At 41.5% G+C, this 17,378-nt stretch overlaps 1 protein-coding gene and 1 pseudogene across 1 annotated transcript in view; one reads left to right on the top strand and one right to left on the bottom strand.

Annotated features, from left to right (window-relative positions):
- Positions 1 to 17,378, top strand: part of RHEB (Ras homolog, mTORC1 binding) — a 53,751-nt gene that overhangs the window by 13,518 nt on the left and 22,855 nt on the right. Inside the window, exon 2 of the mRNA XM_054493708.2 lies at positions 15,379 to 15,450. Coding sequence (XP_054349683.1) covers positions 15,379 to 15,450 — 72 coding nt within the window. The remainder of the gene's footprint in view (positions 1 to 15,378; positions 15,451 to 17,378) is intronic.
- On the bottom strand, positions 2,906 to 4,280 carry LOC129039989 (eukaryotic peptide chain release factor subunit 1-like; annotated as a pseudogene).

Raw genomic sequence — 17,378 nt, 5'->3', positions numbered from 1 at the left:
CAAAGCACCTGTTACAGGATAGGTACTGTTATTATGTCCATTTACAGTTAAGGAAAAGGACTCAGGAAAACTGCCCAAAGTCACATAGCTAATAACCACCATCTCATACTGTTTAGTAAAAAGTAGTAAATGGTCTGGGCATGGTGACACACACCTGTAATCCCAGTGCTTTGAGAGACCAAGGTGGGAGGATCATTTGAGACCAGCAGTTTGAATACAGTGAGCTATGATCCTGCCACTGTACTCCAGGCTGGGCAACAGATCGAGACCCTGTCTCCAAAAAAAAAAAAGTCTTTTTTTCCTAAATCAAGTTTATTGAGGTGTAATTTACATATAATAAAGTATCCATTTTAAGTGTAGAGTTGGATGAGTTTTGACAGATTTATGCACCTATGTAACCTCCGCCTTTATCAAAATACGAAACATTCCGTCATCCCCACAAGTTCTTTCAATGTCCCTCACGCCCTACCCTGGCTCCCCAGGAAGCACTGATCTGCTCTCCATCACTCTGGGTTAGTTTTTCTTACCCTAAAATTTCACATACATCGAATCATACAATATATACTCATTTTTGTATGTCAGTTAGCATAATGTTTTTGAGATTCATCCATGGTATTGCATGTATAATTTATTTTTATTGCAGAGTGGTATTCTGTTGAATGGATGGATATACCTTAATTTGTCTATCCGATCACCCGTTGGTGGATATTTGGGTTATCCTAGCATTTAACTATTAAGAATAAAGCTATTATGAGCATTTTGAGTAAATGTCTTTGTGGACACACAGTCATTTCTCTTTGGTAAATACCTAGGCGTGGGATTGCTGAGTCACATATATGTTAAGTGTATACTTTAGGAGAAACTACCAAACTGTTTTTCCAAAACATTTTGACCATTTTATGCTTCCACTAGCAGCACATGAGAGCTTTGGTTGCTGCCTGCCCATCCTCTCTGATCCTTGGTATTGGCAGCCTTTCTAACTTTCTAGCTATTCTCAGATGGTAGGTTGTAGTTTTATTTGAATTTTCCCACTAAGAATGTTGGACATCTTTTCATATACCTACTGGAAATTTGGATATCTTGGTTTGTGAAGTGTCTGTTCAAGTCTTTTGCCTAGATTATCAGATTCTTCTTACTGAATTATATATTCTGAATAAAAGTCCTTTTTCAGATGTGTATTTAATGAATATTTTCTCCTAGTGTGACTTTTTTGTTGTTCCTGTGTTTCGGAGAACAGAAGTTTGTAAGTTTGATGAAACTCGGTTCATTTTTTTGTTTTGTTTTTTTTGTTTATTTTGTATCGTGTCAGGAATCTGTCTACCTGAAGATCATAAAGTTGTTTTTTTTTTTTTTTTTTTTTCACTTTAAAGCTCTGTTGGACTTGAGAAAGTTTTGTTTTTTGTTTTTTTTTTTCATGTTCTAGAAGTTTTCTAGTTTTAGCTTTTATGTTTAGTTCTCTGATCCATTTCTAGTTAGTTTTTATGTATGAGGTAAGGGTGAAGATTTAAAAAAAAACTTGAGGTCCCACACCTGTAAAAAGAAAGGAAAAATAAAATTTAAAACTTTGAGAAAATTTCTTTTTTTTTCAGGTAGCATTCAACAGGTTTTGACAAGTCTGCAGTCATCTACATCCACAATCAGGCTGTAGAACAATCCATCAACCCAAAAAGCGCCCTGTGCCTGTTTCTAGTTAGCCCCCTACTCCTTTGTGTTTTCTGTCCTATAGTTTTGTCTTTATCAGAATGCCCAATAAATGGAACCATATATTATGCATCTTTTTGCGTCTGACTACTTAGCACAACACATTTGAGGTTTATTCATGTGTACATATACCAGTATTTAATTCCTTTGTATTGCTTAATAGGACAGTTGACCCTTAATCAACACAGTTTGAACTGTGTGGGCCCACTTACAGGCAGGAATTTTTTTTTCCTCAACCAAATGCAAATGAAAAATACAGTATTCCTTGGATGCAAAGCCCACAGGTATGGAGGGCCGACTTTTCATATATGCAGGTTCTGCAGGGTGAAAAGCAGGGCTTCATCACATTCGGATTTTGCTATACTCAAGCATCCTGGAACCAGTCCCCCTTGTATACCAAGGGATGCCTGTATCCCTTTGGGTGGATTTTCCCCCCACTTAAATTGCATATTTTATTTCCCCCAATCCCAGCAATAGCACAGAAGCCCCATCATATCCAACCCAAACTGGTTTCGAGTAGGTTAAGGTTATAGGGACGCTTGTCAGAACGTTGATACAAAGGGCTCCCAAACGCTGGGCACAAATGTGTCAGCAAACAGATGGAAGTAAACAGTGCACTGGCCCAAATGCTTCATGAGTCAGTTTGATTTTGCAATGCAGTTTACATCCTTGAAACTGCCAGTCTGGAGGGAGGGAGGGTAGCTTGAGGGAGTGAAGTTGAAATTGCCTCCTATTAGCTCACCCTTTCAACATTAAACAGACCAAGAGAGAAATGGTTCCAACATTTCACCACATATATTTCTTAGGCAGTCTAAGCTGGGAATGCCATGTAAATGGGTCACTGCGAAATGCAGCAATTTAATTTTTCTCCAATCAAAATAAGAAACAAACCAGTATGATCTCACTTCTATTAACTTGAAGGTTACAGCAGTGAAAATATTTTTACTTCTGTATATGAAGGTTTAAAAAAAATTTTTTTTTCATAAAATACAAGAGCAACCAATTTCACCATTGAGTAAAGTAAAAACTGGGATTCTTGTTTAAATTAGTCCAAAGTGGCATTTAGGAACTTAGTTGTAGGCTGCTGCGTTGACACCATGACAAAACAAAGTGTAGGGTTGGGTCTGGTTTTGTTTCGGTTATCTTTTCAATAACCAGTGCTCATGGATAAAGTTCTGGAAGTGTTTCAGTTGTAAGGCAGGGATCTGTTAGAATTCCACCATGGGTACGCTTCTTGGGTTGGATGCTGGAGGATGAGGCACGTTTTGCCAGACCCATGTCTAGTCATCAAGGTCAAAAAATTCATTGTCTCCTCCTTGGTATTCCATTCCCTGGAAATCTACTCGGTACCGCAGGATACCTCCAATTCCACCAAATCCTTTCACAAACCGAGACCCTTCTTGCATTTTATCTGTGATCATTTCCAACGTAGCTCCAAGTTTTTTATAGTTGTTAGCAAACCATTCCAACAGGGGCATACTCTCGATAAGCTCGTGTTCCTGTCCGGTCTTTTTGTCTGTGAAATGGGATTTATCCTTTTCTTGCTTTGGAGTTAGAGAATTTTCTCCTTTTCTGTGCCTTGGCAATAAAGAACGTATCTCATTATATCCAGATTTTCATAGACCATTAGATTTCTACAGCTCCCATTTCCAAAGTCTTTAGTGTATCTTCAACGCCAAAACAGTACTTTTGCGTGTCCTGGGTGATTTCATCAAAGTATCGTTCTATTGATTTCTTCTCTTGAATGAATTTCACTTCGGAGAGGACTTCAGTAGATAACTCAGTAGCTTGATTGAGTCCATTTTCACCACCATAAGATATATCAACTAATTTTAAAACTTGCGATTGTAACCTCTGATCAAACATATCAGATTGACTTAGTTCAAAGTCAGCAGATCCAGCTAAAACTAGACCAGCCACATTCACTTTGTCCCCAGAAATAGCTGCACAGCAGTCTCTGCTACTTTCTGAACATAGTTATGTCCTTTTTCCATTTTTAAATGGGCAGAACGCCTCTACCGTGTTTCTTTGGGAGATCCACAGTGAATTTGTGCAGGACTTCTCTTGTGTTTCCTTGGAGTGTGCCAAAAAGTGCATCACTACCATCTATTACAATGAATCCAAACTTGCTATCATCTGAAAGTAGTGCTGTAAGAGCCCCTTTATGGAATTTGTTGTCACACAAATACAATGACGTATTAATTGGTTTGAAAGATTCAAAGTCAGTGTTGACTTTCTTTTCCTTTCCTTCTTCTGTTACAGTTGTTCCACAGTAAACAACCAGACCATCTGGAGATACTTTCTTATAAAGTTTGAGCCTTTGTTGTATAGATGTAATGGCTCCCAGGACTGAATGGCGGTTTACTCCTGCCTTAATAAACTTAGATGCAGTTCCAAAGTCATCTGATAACATTTTTGCCACTGGTGAAATCTGGTCTTTGGGAGGAATGATCAATGGTATCATGCTGGTGCCATTGCTGCAGGCTGCCTCCAAGCTCTTTTTTTTTTTTTTTTTTTTTTTTTTTTTTTTTTTTTTTTTTTTTTTTTTTGAGACAGCTCTGTCGCCCAGGCTGGAGTACAGTGGCGTGATCTCGCCTCACTGCCACATAAGCCTCCCGGATTCATGAGATTCTTCTGCCTCAGCCTCCCAAGTAGCTGGGACTACAGGCATGTGCCACCACACCCAGCTAATTTTTGTATTTTTAGTAGAGACGGGGTTTCACCATATTGGCCAGGCGGGTCTTGAACTCCTGGCCTCGGGTGATCCGCCCGCCTCAGCCTCACAGTGCTGGGATTACAGGCGTGAGCCACTGCACCCAGCCCGCCTCCAAGCTCTTAATGAGCTTCTTGATCTTCCAGAACTCCATGTTCCTGTCCACAGCACTGGGGTCGTCCGCCATCTTCTTGCCGCCTCCTCCCTAAGGGCCCAGTTCTGGGCAGCAGCGGCTGGTAGGACACCGGCTCCTTCTCACCAGGCAGCTGCGTGTGTTGCAGTGCGCTCACATGGGGCCTGTGGTGTCACTTCCTCCATCAGGGGCGGAGCACAAGGCTGCGGGGTGGGTTTCACATAATTTAGGACATTTGGTTTGTTTCCACTTTGGGGCAATTATGAGTAAAACCAGTATAAACATGCAAATACAGGTTTTTGTGTTGACCATAAATTTTCGTTTGTCTTCCATAAATACCTAGGAATGAGATTGCTGGGTCATATGGTAAGTGTAGGTTAAGCTTTTCAGAAGCTGCTGAACTTGCCAAATTGACTGCACCATTTTGCATTCCCACAGGCAATGGGTGAGCGTCCAGGTTGCTCCATGTCCTAGCAAGCACTGGGATGGCCAGTGTTTTTTATTTTAGCCATTTTAATTAGGTGTGTAGCATCTCACTGTAATTTTTAATTTACATTTCCCTAATGGATAATGATGTTAAAAGCATCTTTAATGTGCTTTGCCATTTGAATATTTTGTTAAAGTGTTCAGATCTTTTGCTCACTTTCTTAATTGGATTTTTTCTTGTTGTTGAGTTATGAGAGTGAAGCATATTCTGGATATGGGTCCTTTGCACATATTTTCTCCCAGTCTGGCCTGTCTTTTCATTCCCTTAACAAGGCTCTTAGTACAGTTTTTAATTTTGAAGAAGTCCAAGATGTTATTTTTTTCTTTTATGGATTGTACTTCGGATTTTATACCTCAGAATCTTCACCCATCTCAAGGTTGCAAAGATTTTTTTCCAATACTTCTTCTAGAAGTTTCATAGTTTTTACATTTAGGTCTATGATTTTTTTGATTTTGGAGACAGCGTCTTGTTCCGTCACCCAGGCTGGAGTGCAGTGGCACAATCACAGCTTGCTGCAGCCTCAACCTCCCAGGCTCAAATGATTCTTCCATCTCATCCTCCCCAGTAGCTGGTACCACAGGAGCACACCAGCACACCTGGCTCATTTTTTGATTTTCTGTAGAGATGAGATTTCGTTATGTGACCCAGGCAGGTCTTGAATCCTGGGCTCAAGCAATATGATCTATTTTGGATCCTATACATTTTTATAGGATACAAACCAAGCTTCTCTCTCTATTTTTATTTTAAAAATTTTTTGTAGAAACTGGACTTGCTGTGTTCCTCAGGCTTGTCTCAAACTCCTGACCTCAAGCGATCTTCGCACCTCGGCTCCAAAGTGTGGAGATTACAGCCATGAGCTACTGCCGCAGCCTCTCTCTTATTTTTTCTGATATTGACATCCAGTTGTTTCAGCACCATTTGTTGAAAAAGACCGTTCTTTGTTGAAAATCAGTTGATGATACATATGTCTGGATCTATTTTGGGAGTGTGCATTTTCTTCCATTAGTCTGTGTCTGTCCTTATGCCAGTACGACACTGTCTTAATTACTTTAGACTCCTAGTAAGTCTTGAAACCAGATACATACTTTGTTTCTTCTTAAGATTTTCTTATTTTTTTCTTAGAGATTAATTTTTCCCTTTTTTTGTTGGTTTGTAATAAGTACCTATATTGAAGTGGACTTAAAAAAAAAGTCCAGTTTTTATTTCTAGTCCATTTTTCAGAGTCGCATTCTCATCTTCCTAATGTTTCATCTTCTCATGTCACTCTTCTGACTGGAAAACCCTTTTCAGGCCAGGCACAGTGGGTTCGCACCCATAATCTCAGCACTTTGGGAGGACAGAATGGGCGGACCGCTTGAGCCCAGGTGTTTGAGACCAGCATGGGCAGCATCGTGAGACCCTGTCTCTACAAAAAAAACTCACTGGGTGTGGTGGGGACACCCTGTAGTCCCAGCTACTTGGGAGGCTGAGACAAGAGGATCCCTTCAGCCCAGGAGTTGGAGGCTGCAGTGAGTTCTGATTGTTCTACTGCACTCCAGCCTGGGCAACCGAGGGAGACCCTGTCTCCGAAAAAAAGACACTTCCAAAGTGGAGGAGGGTGATATTTGACTTTTCTCGATTAGTAGTACCTTTCTCCCTGTTGAGACTACAGGTTCCTTGTAGGTTTCAATCAGGTATTTTATACTGACTCTTCCACAGTTACACGTGGAGTAGGACTTAAGTTGGTGTTTGTGGATTCAAGGTGTTGATCATAATTTGGGAAAGACTTGATTGAATATGGGATTGTGGTACAGAATTGAATAACTGTTTACTGAATATGTACATGATGGGTGCCAGGTACTGTGCTTTATGTCTGTGATTTCATTTAATCATTATGATGCAGAGAGATTTTGAGGCCCAGAGCGCTTAACTTCAAGACACAGCTAGGATTCACACCACAATCTTGAGTTTAAATCCTAAACCTTTACCACTCTCCTGTTTCTTCCTTTCCTTTCCTTTCCTGTCCTGTCCTGTCCTTTCCTTTCCTGCCCTTTCTTTTCGTTTTTTACAGAGTTTCACTCTCGTCTCCCAGGCTGGAGTGCAGTGGCACAATCTCGGCTCACTGCACCCTCTGCCTCCCAGGTTCAAGTGATTCTTGTGCCTCAGCCTCCCCAGTAGTTGGGATTACAGGCTCGTGCTACCACGCCCAGCTAATTTTTTGTATTTTTAGTAGAGATGGGGTTTCACCAGCTGGTCTCAAGCTCCGGAGCTCAGTCAATCCGCCCGCCTCGGCCTCCCAAAGTGCTAGGATTACAGGCGTAAGCCACTGTGTCTGGCCTATTGTGTTTTTTTTTAATGTGTTTCTCCCCATTAGAATTTATGTACTGAGGAAGGGGTTTGTGTCTATTCATCAATGTATTCCCATGCTTAGAATTATGCCTCTCACTTAATAGCCGTTTAACAGATAGATACTTGAGTAAATGAATGAATTAATCCATAGTCAAAGCTTTGAAAACTTGGGATTCAGAATGGAATGGAATGTTGCCATGCTTGGAACTGTAAAAATACAGCTGTTAGGAGGTAGAGCTGGGAGAAAGGACGACTGGAGAGTTAATCTTCTTATTCTACAAAAGGGATTCTCTCTGTAACTGATGAAACTAGGTAGAGGTTTAAGTAAATGTGTAACCGAGCTGGAGGGAAGAAACCTAATAGCTGTTCTGCGGGAATGTCATCATTTAGTCAGTAGGGAGGTAGACATCCACAAGTCACAGCTTGCCTCTTGCCTCTTGCCTCTGCCCAGTAGCTTTTCAATGGTATCTTTTTAAGAGAGGGTCTCACTCTGTCACCCAGGCTGGAGTGCAGCCTTGACCTCCCGGGCTCAAGTGGTCCTCCCATCTCAGCCTCCCAAGTACCTGGGAGCGCATAGCCGTGCACTACCACGCCCTGCTAATTTTTTTTTGTATTTTTTTATAGAGACTGGGGGGTCTCACTGTGTTGCCCGGGCTGGTCTTGAATTCCTAGGCCCAAGCAATCTGCCAGCCTCAGCCCAGTCTCCAAAATTGCTGGGATTACAGTTACTGTATCCTTTCAGTTCAGTGGTACTCATTGAGTTCTATTCTGCAGGTTTCATTGATGTTTGATTTCTTTCATTGATGTTTCCCCTAAAGTTAGAGAGCTGCTTCTCTTCCTCTTCCTTAATTGCCCCCAGTACTTTAAACTCTATTTACCTGACCTTTTCCTTGAAGGTTCCTCAAGCCAGGACCTACGCACCTTTTGTCAGGGGTGTTATAGTTCTGCAGGGCGCACAGGTGCATCCCCATGGGCACATTTAATTTAGGTGAGTAAAATGGAGCTGTAAGTGGCTGAGATCAGTTTCTGTATGGTGCATTCATCTTCATGGTCAAGTGTGTAGCACCCGACTACTGCAGCATCCAGCGAGAGTTCCCTGTAACACTGAGAGCAAAGGGGAGCCTAATCAATATGCCCCATTGGATTTTTAAGTATATTTAAATATTTCAGAGATACCATTATAACAAGCCACATGGAGTGAAGTCAACTAAAAATGTGTTTATAACTAATTCAGGAGGAGGAAGGTTCAGAGGAGACCAGGAGGGAGTGTGGGATCTAGAGAACAAGGGGATAGCACAGCTTTTGTGGAAGGGGAGGGTGGCTAACTCTTCCTCCGGTGAAAACATCAGACCGTATAAGGCAGACAGGGCTACATGCCCAGCTCAGGAGCTCCAGTCACTGTGTTTGATGCGTATGCACCAAGGCTGGGACACTGGGTGAATAGAGGGTAGCGGCGATCAGGACATTGAGAGTGCCTTCCTCATAGCTCAGAAGTCATAGCATGTCTTAATCATGGCCATGTCCTCAGTGCCTGGCCCATAGTAGGTGTCCTTTAAGTGATTATGAACTGAGTTGCTAGTAGGAGCTGGAGGATTAGGGAACACTCTGGAGGTGATAGGTGATAATAGTTGAACTTGTTGCCTGAGGGCAGTGGTTCCTACACATTGAACTGTACAGCTGAATCACCTAGGGGGCTTGTTCATACTTCCATTCTGGAATTGCCCATCCAGTAGGTTTGAGTGGGGCTCAATAAATTGCATTTGTTACAGGTTACCCTGTACTACTAAGCTGCTGGGCCCACACTTTGAGAAAGAATTACTACTGTTGGAGGCAAGGAAGAAGCCACTCAGGATTCTAAAGCAATGGGACATGGATGGATAGACCTTAGCTTGCTAAGGGTCACCAACCCACATGGTTGTGGAATTTTCTGTAGCTGAGCTCAATAGGCTCACAAAGGCAGTTGATTAGATTAAGATCATAGAGGTTTGTGGCTGGGCGCGGTGGCTCACACCTGTAATCCCTGCACTTTGGGAGGCTGAGGCGGGCAGATCACGAGGCCAGGGATCGAGACCATCCTGGCTAACACAGTGAAACCCCATCTCTACTAAAAATACAAAAAAAAAAAAAATAGCCAAGCGTGGTGGTGGGCGCCTGTAGTCCCAGCTACTTGGGAGGCTGAGGCAGGAGAATGGTGTGAACCTGGGAGGCGAAGCTTACAGTGAGCCAAAATTGCATCACTGCACTCCAGCCCCTGGGTGACAGAGCAAGACTCCATCTCAAAAAAACAAAAAAAACAGAGGTTTGTTGAAGGGCCCTACAGAAGAGAAATTGGAGACTTCTTACAAAAGAGTAGTGGAAGATTTGTCTTGGGGCTTATACTGTATAGGGAAGAAAGAAACCTGGTGGAGATTGGAGATTCAAGGTCATGGTTTAGTATATTTCTAACCTTTTTGTCTGTAGCCACCTTAGTGAGAAACACGTTTTACATTGTGGCCCAGTAATAAATGTATGTATAACTGAGAAAGAAGGTTCATAACACCTTTCTTGTTTGCAGTCCATGCTGGCATTCCTATTTCTTAAAAATAAAAATAAAAATAGTATGGGTCATGGCTCAGTATATTGACTTCATGAATAGTTAGGCCACACCACTGATTTGAAAACATTGCTGGTAGAGATGGTTTGGATTAGATGATGAGAATCAGAAAGGGAGACCACTGGGGAATACTGTGTATTGATTGATAGGTGGGAAGAAGGGCCGGTGCCAGAGGAACAGCAGTCTGGGTGGTGACCAGGCACTTCTTGGTGTGCTCAGGAGGTGGGTTGCTGAAGTTGCATGGAGAGGATTACTGGTGCAAAGGCCAGTGGGCTTTCAGGCCCACTGTTAGCTTGTGTCCATGGTCATCAAAGCCCCTTAAGAGTTATGTTGTGAATTTGAGGTGGTGAAAGCAGCCTTGGAGTGGGTTGTGTCCTAGATACGTTACATCGGTTCTAATGGACTCCCCCTTCTGCAGAATGCCTTGATAGACTAGTTAATAGATTGAAAATCTGGTCTTGCCCATCATATCCCAATGAACAAGCAGTGTATAAACTGTTTGGGAAAATGCTGGGCTTGTAGGGAGTCGGGGGTGGGGGGGGACAGACCGTGGCTGGAGTGCAGTGGCACGCTCAACGCACACTGCAGCCTCAACCCTTCGGCTCAAGCGATCCTCCTACATCAGCTTCTTGAGTAACTGAGACTATATGCACACATCACTGCACTCAGCTAATTTTTATATATTCTTTTTTTTTTGTAGAGATAGGGTTTTATCATGTTGTCCAGGCTGGTCTCAAACTCCTGGGGTCAAGCAATCCACTGGCCTCAGCCTCCCAAAGTGCTGGGATTACAGGCATGAGCCACCACACCTGGCTAATAAGTTATTTTTTAGGAGAATAAGCATGATAACAAAGTCAATATTAATCTGAAAACTTAAAATAATTCTGTAAACAGTGCCTGTTTTGCAATAATCATGAGGTGTAGGATTGAGTCAACACCCCTGAAAGTACACCTTCTGTAGTGAAAATACCAGCTGAGAAGCTCAGTGCCATTTTATCATTGGAAAAAATAATACAATGCTATTCCCCGATAAAAGCTCAGAAGAATTTTTTAAAATAATTTTTATTTTTAAAAGTTAAGGTGGGTTTTGGTTTGGAAGAAGAGTATTTGACAGTTAATTGTAGGAATTGAGATACTGCCTTTTAAACCATTTATAGTAATTTATGTCATTAAAAGAGTGATTTGTGTTTGAGGATAAACACACATCTGAGTATGGGCTACTTTTCCATTTATTTGGGATCATTCCTGTGTGGTTTTCATGTAACATTTTTCCAAAGAGTTGATCTGGAGTGTGAGATTATCTTCAGCAAGTGTTTCCAGACCTGAATTTGCTAAGGACAAAAGCCAAAGTAAATATATGAAGTTATTGAGAGAAAAAGGTTAAAGGTGATCACAGTAGATATCACCAATGCCTTTTTGTGGCTGCAAACAAACTAGAAAAACCTAACCAAAAGATCTGAACTACGTCTCCAGAAGACACTCCTTAAAGCCAGAAATTATAACTAGAACTGAGAACACTTGAAAATGAGCGGTGGGGTTTATTTATGAAGATTCATTAGCATTTAATACTGACTTGTCAAGATTTCAACACTGGTTAATAATAGCACTTTTTAATGGAAATGGCAGAAAACAGCATGTTAGCAAATATAGCCTTCCTATCCCTTCTGGATTATTTAAATAATTAATGACCTCACCTTGGCAGGAGAGCCCCAGGGAGGAGAGACCCAAGGGAAACATAGTTTTTCTCCAGTGCCACTTCTGCTAATGAACAATACCTTTCTCCTAGGGCCAGTCTGATTGAAAATCCAGTTTCCACCCTGGAGGAATAAGTTTTAAATTCTGGTATCGCAGTTTACTATTCATGAAAACAACAGTTGGCTGTCAACCTGCGATGTGATTTTGGTTAGACTACATTGTCTGTTACCAGAATGATTACTTATGTTTTCAAGTGAAATGTTAATTTAGCCTGTCAAATAGTATATGCCCATTGTAATACAAATAAGGAGCTCTTCTCTCACTCCATTTTTGCGCTTGATCTCATGCTGTCTTGTTTAATGTGTGTAACTTTCTTTTCTGTTCAAATGTGGCTTCCTAAATTTCACGGGAAACTCCTGAGGCTCTTTTCCCCGTCCCTTCACTCCCGCAAGTCAGGTTGTTGAGACTTGGCCAGTGCCAGTTCAGAGGACTGTCTGATCCAGGGGTTCCCAGTTGCCCAGTGCTGAGGGAGCTTATCCCATGTATCATACTTAGCCCCTCTTTCACTATTTTTAGTCCAGTTCTACTACACAAAATGTTGCAAAAATCTTTTTAATTATATTATTTCCTTTTTTCTTTGTAACTCTTGCCCATATCTTTAGGGAAAAAATGATCTGCTTTCTTTCCATTTGTAAGCAAAACAAAAACCCCACAAACCCTTATCCTACCCACATAAGAGTATAAAAAGCCCACCGGAGTCCTTAGAAGTACCTTGCAAAAGCCCTTAAGAAGTTTGTTCCCTTCTTTCTTTCTAATTAAATTTCATTTCTTTAAGCAGTGGCATTCAGTGTAAATAACAGTTTTTTTTTACTCCTTCTAATTTTTCAGTTTCAATAACATAAGAGAGGAGTTTTCTTCTTGTTATTTTTATTACCTGAAGTAGTTCTGCGGTATTTTGAGTTAAATTCTCCTTTACAGGCTAGCATATATAACATGGTTTCTTTTCAACACAATTCATTTTAAATTTGTGGAATTCTTAAACTATTGTATTCCTATATCACAGGCAGGCCTGTGATTAGGTACCAATAAATACTAGTTGAATTGTTTCTTAATTTCTGTTGAACTGTGTTTTCTATTTCATTTGTATAAAATTGAGATCTTTTGTAGTATCTAAATGGCTAAGAGTGACCTTTGGAGATCTACGCTTTGATTTCATTCATTTGTTCAGAAATCTCAATGTTTACAATGTGTCGGCTGGCCCTGTGCTGGCTTCAGTGGAGTGTTCACTAAATATCATTTCAAATAACTTAATAAAACAGTAGCTATGAGAATGACTTTTAAGGAATGGGTACTACCTTAGGGTGGTCTTGAAGGTTTCTCTGTGGAACTAACATTTGAGCTCAGATCAGAATGACAAAGATGAGTCATATATTCAGAGATGGGGGCAGTGGGGGTTGCTAGAATAAAGGGGCCAAGGCAGGCAGGAACTCCAGGAGCAGAAGGGATGTGACTGGAGCCTCAGGACGGGTTGTCGGGGACTGTTGACACATGAGGTCAGAGTGGTAGCCAGAGCAGGGATGGCCTGGTATTTGTGGGCCATGGTTAGAAGTTGGGAATTTAGGCCAGGCGCGGTGCCTCACACCTGTAATCCCAGCACTTTGGGAGGCCAAGGCGGGTGGATCATGAGGTCAGGAGTTCGAGACCAGCCTGACCAATGTGGTGAAACCGTGTCTCTACTAAAAATACAAAAAAAATTAGTCGGGCGTGGTGGCGCGTGCCTGTAATCCCAGCTACTCAGGAGGCTGAGGCAGGAGAATCGCTTCAACCCGGGAGGTAGAGGTTGCAGTGAGCCAAGATTGCACCACTGCACTCCAGCCTGGGTGACAGAGCAAGACTCCGTCTCAAAAAAAAAAAAAAAGTTGAGAATTTATTCTAATTGCAATGAGGATTGGAAGCAGAGAAGTAGTGTTTAATTTTCAAGTGCTCATGTAGGTTGCTTTGTAGAGAATAATTTCAGGTATTAGTAATTCTAGAGACATTTTGAACTGTATTGGGCTGCTGATAAGGAGTAAATAGGTCTGCCAACTTGTGGCCTTTCCTTCTCAGCAACCCCCACTTTTTTTCTTTTTTTTTCTATAAGACAGAGTCTCACTCTGTTGCCCGGAGTGGAGTGCAGTGGCGCCATCTCGGCTCACTGCAACCTCCACCTCCTGGGTTCAAATTATCCTCCTGCCTCAGCCTCCTGAGTAGCTGGGATGGCAGGTGCCCATCACCACGCTTGGGTAACTTTTTTTGTATTTTTAGTAGAGACAGGACCAACCATGTTGGCCAGGCTGGTCTCGAACTCCTGACCTCAGGTGATCCACCCGCCTCAGCCTCCCAAAGTGCTGGAATTACAAGCATGAGCCACCGCACCCGGCCGCAACCGCTACTTTTAAGCCAACTTTTTAATAATTTAAATTTTGAGGAATGCCTTTGATGTGAAAACATTGTACAACTATACCTATCCATAGTTTGGAGGAGAAACAAGCGTAAATTAAACCCAGGAGTGTAAGATGGGTGTTACCATGCCTCTCCTTCACTCTCACCGCACGTCCTGTTGTGATGGAGTTAAGTGTGCCAGGCATATACAGCATGTGTGTAATAGTGCTCCAAGGATGCAAGAGAGAAGGAAGGGTTTGGAGGTGAAATTAGGGAGAGACCACGTCCTCATTCCTGGTGATAAAGTCATCTGAACTATGCCTCTCATGCGATTTCTTCACAGGGCATGTACCCTGTTCTAAAGTCCTCCAGTAGACATTTTAGGTAGTAGAAGAGAAGCTAAGGCTCTAGTTGTTGATTTATTAACATACAAGTTCAATTATTGGCTATTTTGTGAAATCCATAACATTTCTTAATTGTCTAGATACTGCTAGGCCTTTCATACTGAATGAGATAGGATTTCTAGCTTCAAAGGAGTTTTTAAGATAAAGATTTACGTCACATATTTTCAGATTACCCTTTTTTTTTTTTGACACGGGGTCTTGCTCTGTCGCCTAGGCTGGAGTGCAGTGGTGCGATCTCGGCCCACTGCAGCCTCTGCCTCCTGGGGGCAAGCGATTCTCTTATCTCAGCCTCCCAAGTAGCTGGGATTACAGGCACCCGCCACCACACCCAGCTAATTTTTGTTATTTTTAGTAGAGACGGGGTTTCGCCATGTTGGCCAGGCTGGTCTCGAGCTCCTGACCTCAGGTGATCCGTCCGCCTCAGCCTCCCAAAGTGCTGGGATTACAGGCGTGAGCCATGGTGCCTGGCCGGATTACTCTTTTTAAAAGCTGTACTTGCTAACACTTCTAACCGTCATATATGAACGAATACAATGAAACTAATCATTTTAATTTTCATATTAAAATTAAATAGCAAGATTCCAAGAATACTACAGGAAATTAGCTTACTTTAAACCTTTTAGTTTAACAGAATATCTGATGTGCTTGTTGGTCAGTAATATTTGTTAATGTCACAGACATGTTTACTGTGTAATAGCTTAATTGCATAATATCCTCATATAAAGCAAATTAATGAAATTTATTTCATTTTTTGAAATTGCCCAAATGCTAATTAAAGGAATGTTTTCTGGCCCTGATACCTTTAGTTTCTTCATCTATTAATAGTTTTTTAATAAAACAGCAAAATTAAAAATTTTTACCTTCATATGCCAACACACACTAAGCTCTTGTTCTCTTTTATAGGGAAATCCTCATTGACGATTCAATTTGTTGAAGGCCAATTTGTGGACTCCTACGATCCAACCATAGAAAACAGTAAGTATTGTTTTCAAGTACTTAAAAACTGAGAAGCCTTCTTTTGTGTAAAATAGCCATTGTGTATTCATGGAGGCTTTGAGTGCGGGAGGTAAATTCTGTCTGTCTCCCAATTGGGGTCAAAGCAAACTTGCAAAAGATTTACCTACTTTACCCTGAAAGATTTTTCCTTCCATGTCTGCATCCCCTGCCATCTAGAAATTATTAATTCAAGTCAGTAGGAATCTGGCCCATTACTGGAATCTTCATATTCCAGAATCTGCTCCAAAACAGGAATGGAGCGCACAGTCTTCTCCCCCACACCCCCTTTCTCCCAGCCATTGCAGTTTCCAGGGATTCCAAGCTTGAAAGAATGAAAAACACTCCAGATCCCTGTTCCTTATTCTTACAGAAGCCATACTCCCACCCACATTTCTCTATACCCTTCTTTCCAGCCCTAAAGATTTGAAAGAGAAATGAACTATTCTGGGGTTGGATAGAGCAGTTGCAGCATTAAAAAGAAGCTGGCTCAAAAAGCCTGTTGACATTTTAGGCCATGTGCAGAAAAAAGCAGGGAAGACAGAACCAGCCATGACCTTTACTTTGTTCAGTTTTAATCCATGGTTTCAGAATATTCCTGATGGATTCTAGGACCATGAGACTATTTATTTATTTATTTATTTATTTATTTTTAAAGAGACATGGGTCTCACAGTGTTACCCAGGCTGGACTCAATATCCTGGACTCAAGTGATCCTCTTACCTCAGCCTCCCAGGTGGCTGGAACTACAGGCATACGACACTGTGCCCAGCTTTGAGACAGATCTTGATTCTAGGGATCGCTAAGGAGAATCTGAAACAGGGAAGCTGGTCTTTTCAGGCTTAGAACCCCAAGTGGGCCCTGGAACTAGGTTTCTCAGATTCTTGAGACTGGGACGTATCTAGGATTTGTCACCAGGAACACGTAGATTTAAACATGGGATTCATCAACACCTGATTGGCATATTAGACATGAAGTAGGTTTCACCTGCCAGAGGCTTGCAAGAGAATCACGTGAATGCTTTGGCTGACAGTAAAGAGCTTGGCAAACGACAGCCTGCAGGCCAGAAAGGCCCATTACCTGTCTTCATACAGACCAAGAGCTAAGAAAGGTTTTTACATTGAAGCATAATATATAAAAGTCCAAAGAAGAATAATGTCTGACATGTGAAAATGATATGAAATTCAAATGTTAACCTCTATAAAGTTTTATTGATACACAGCCATGCTTGTTCCTTTACATGTTGTCCTTTACATGCTGTACAGTGGCAGAGTTGTTGAATAGTTACAGCAGAGACCAGGTGGCCTACGAAGCCTGAAATATTTACTAGTACTGTCTGGCCCTTTACAGAAAAAGTTTGCTGACCCCTCGCTTAAAATATTTGGCTGTGCTTTGTGTCCTAGTGTGCTGGTAGCAGAGAAGGAAACCTATTGGTTGATAAACTAACTCCAAGAATATTTTTGAAAGTAACCTTTCAAGATGTTATATTTGAAAGTAACCTCTGGGTATCTACAGGGAGGAGTCCTGATTACATCCTATGATTTGTCTAGCTGGTCGTTATATAATAGTAAGCAAGTGTGAGGAGCAGATTAATGTGAGTGCTAGATGAACAAGCTCGGTTTTCTGTCCACTGGAATAAGAACATAAGAAAATCATCATCCTGGACTTTAATATTTGCTATACATAGCAATTTAGGATTTTAGATCCTTGAAGTAATAAGGTTCATTTTGGAACTGTATTAATAGAACAATAGAAGATTGTTTTCTTCGTAAGCTTTGCCTCTAAAAGTGGATAATTGTGGATGTATCCTCATGCCATTTCATACTGAGTTGGAATTAGCTGGGCTTGATGGTGTGTGCCTGTAGTCTCAGCTGAGACAGGCAGGTCACTTGAACCCAGGAGTTTGAGGC

This window comes from Pongo pygmaeus, chromosome 6 (assembly GCF_028885625.2).
Source record: "Pongo pygmaeus isolate AG05252 chromosome 6, NHGRI_mPonPyg2-v2.0_pri, whole genome shotgun sequence".
NCBI lineage: Eukaryota > Metazoa > Chordata > Mammalia > Primates > Hominidae > Pongo > Pongo pygmaeus.
The sequence above is the reverse complement of the archived record's forward strand: the minus strand, read 5'-3'. Positions and strand labels throughout refer to the sequence as shown.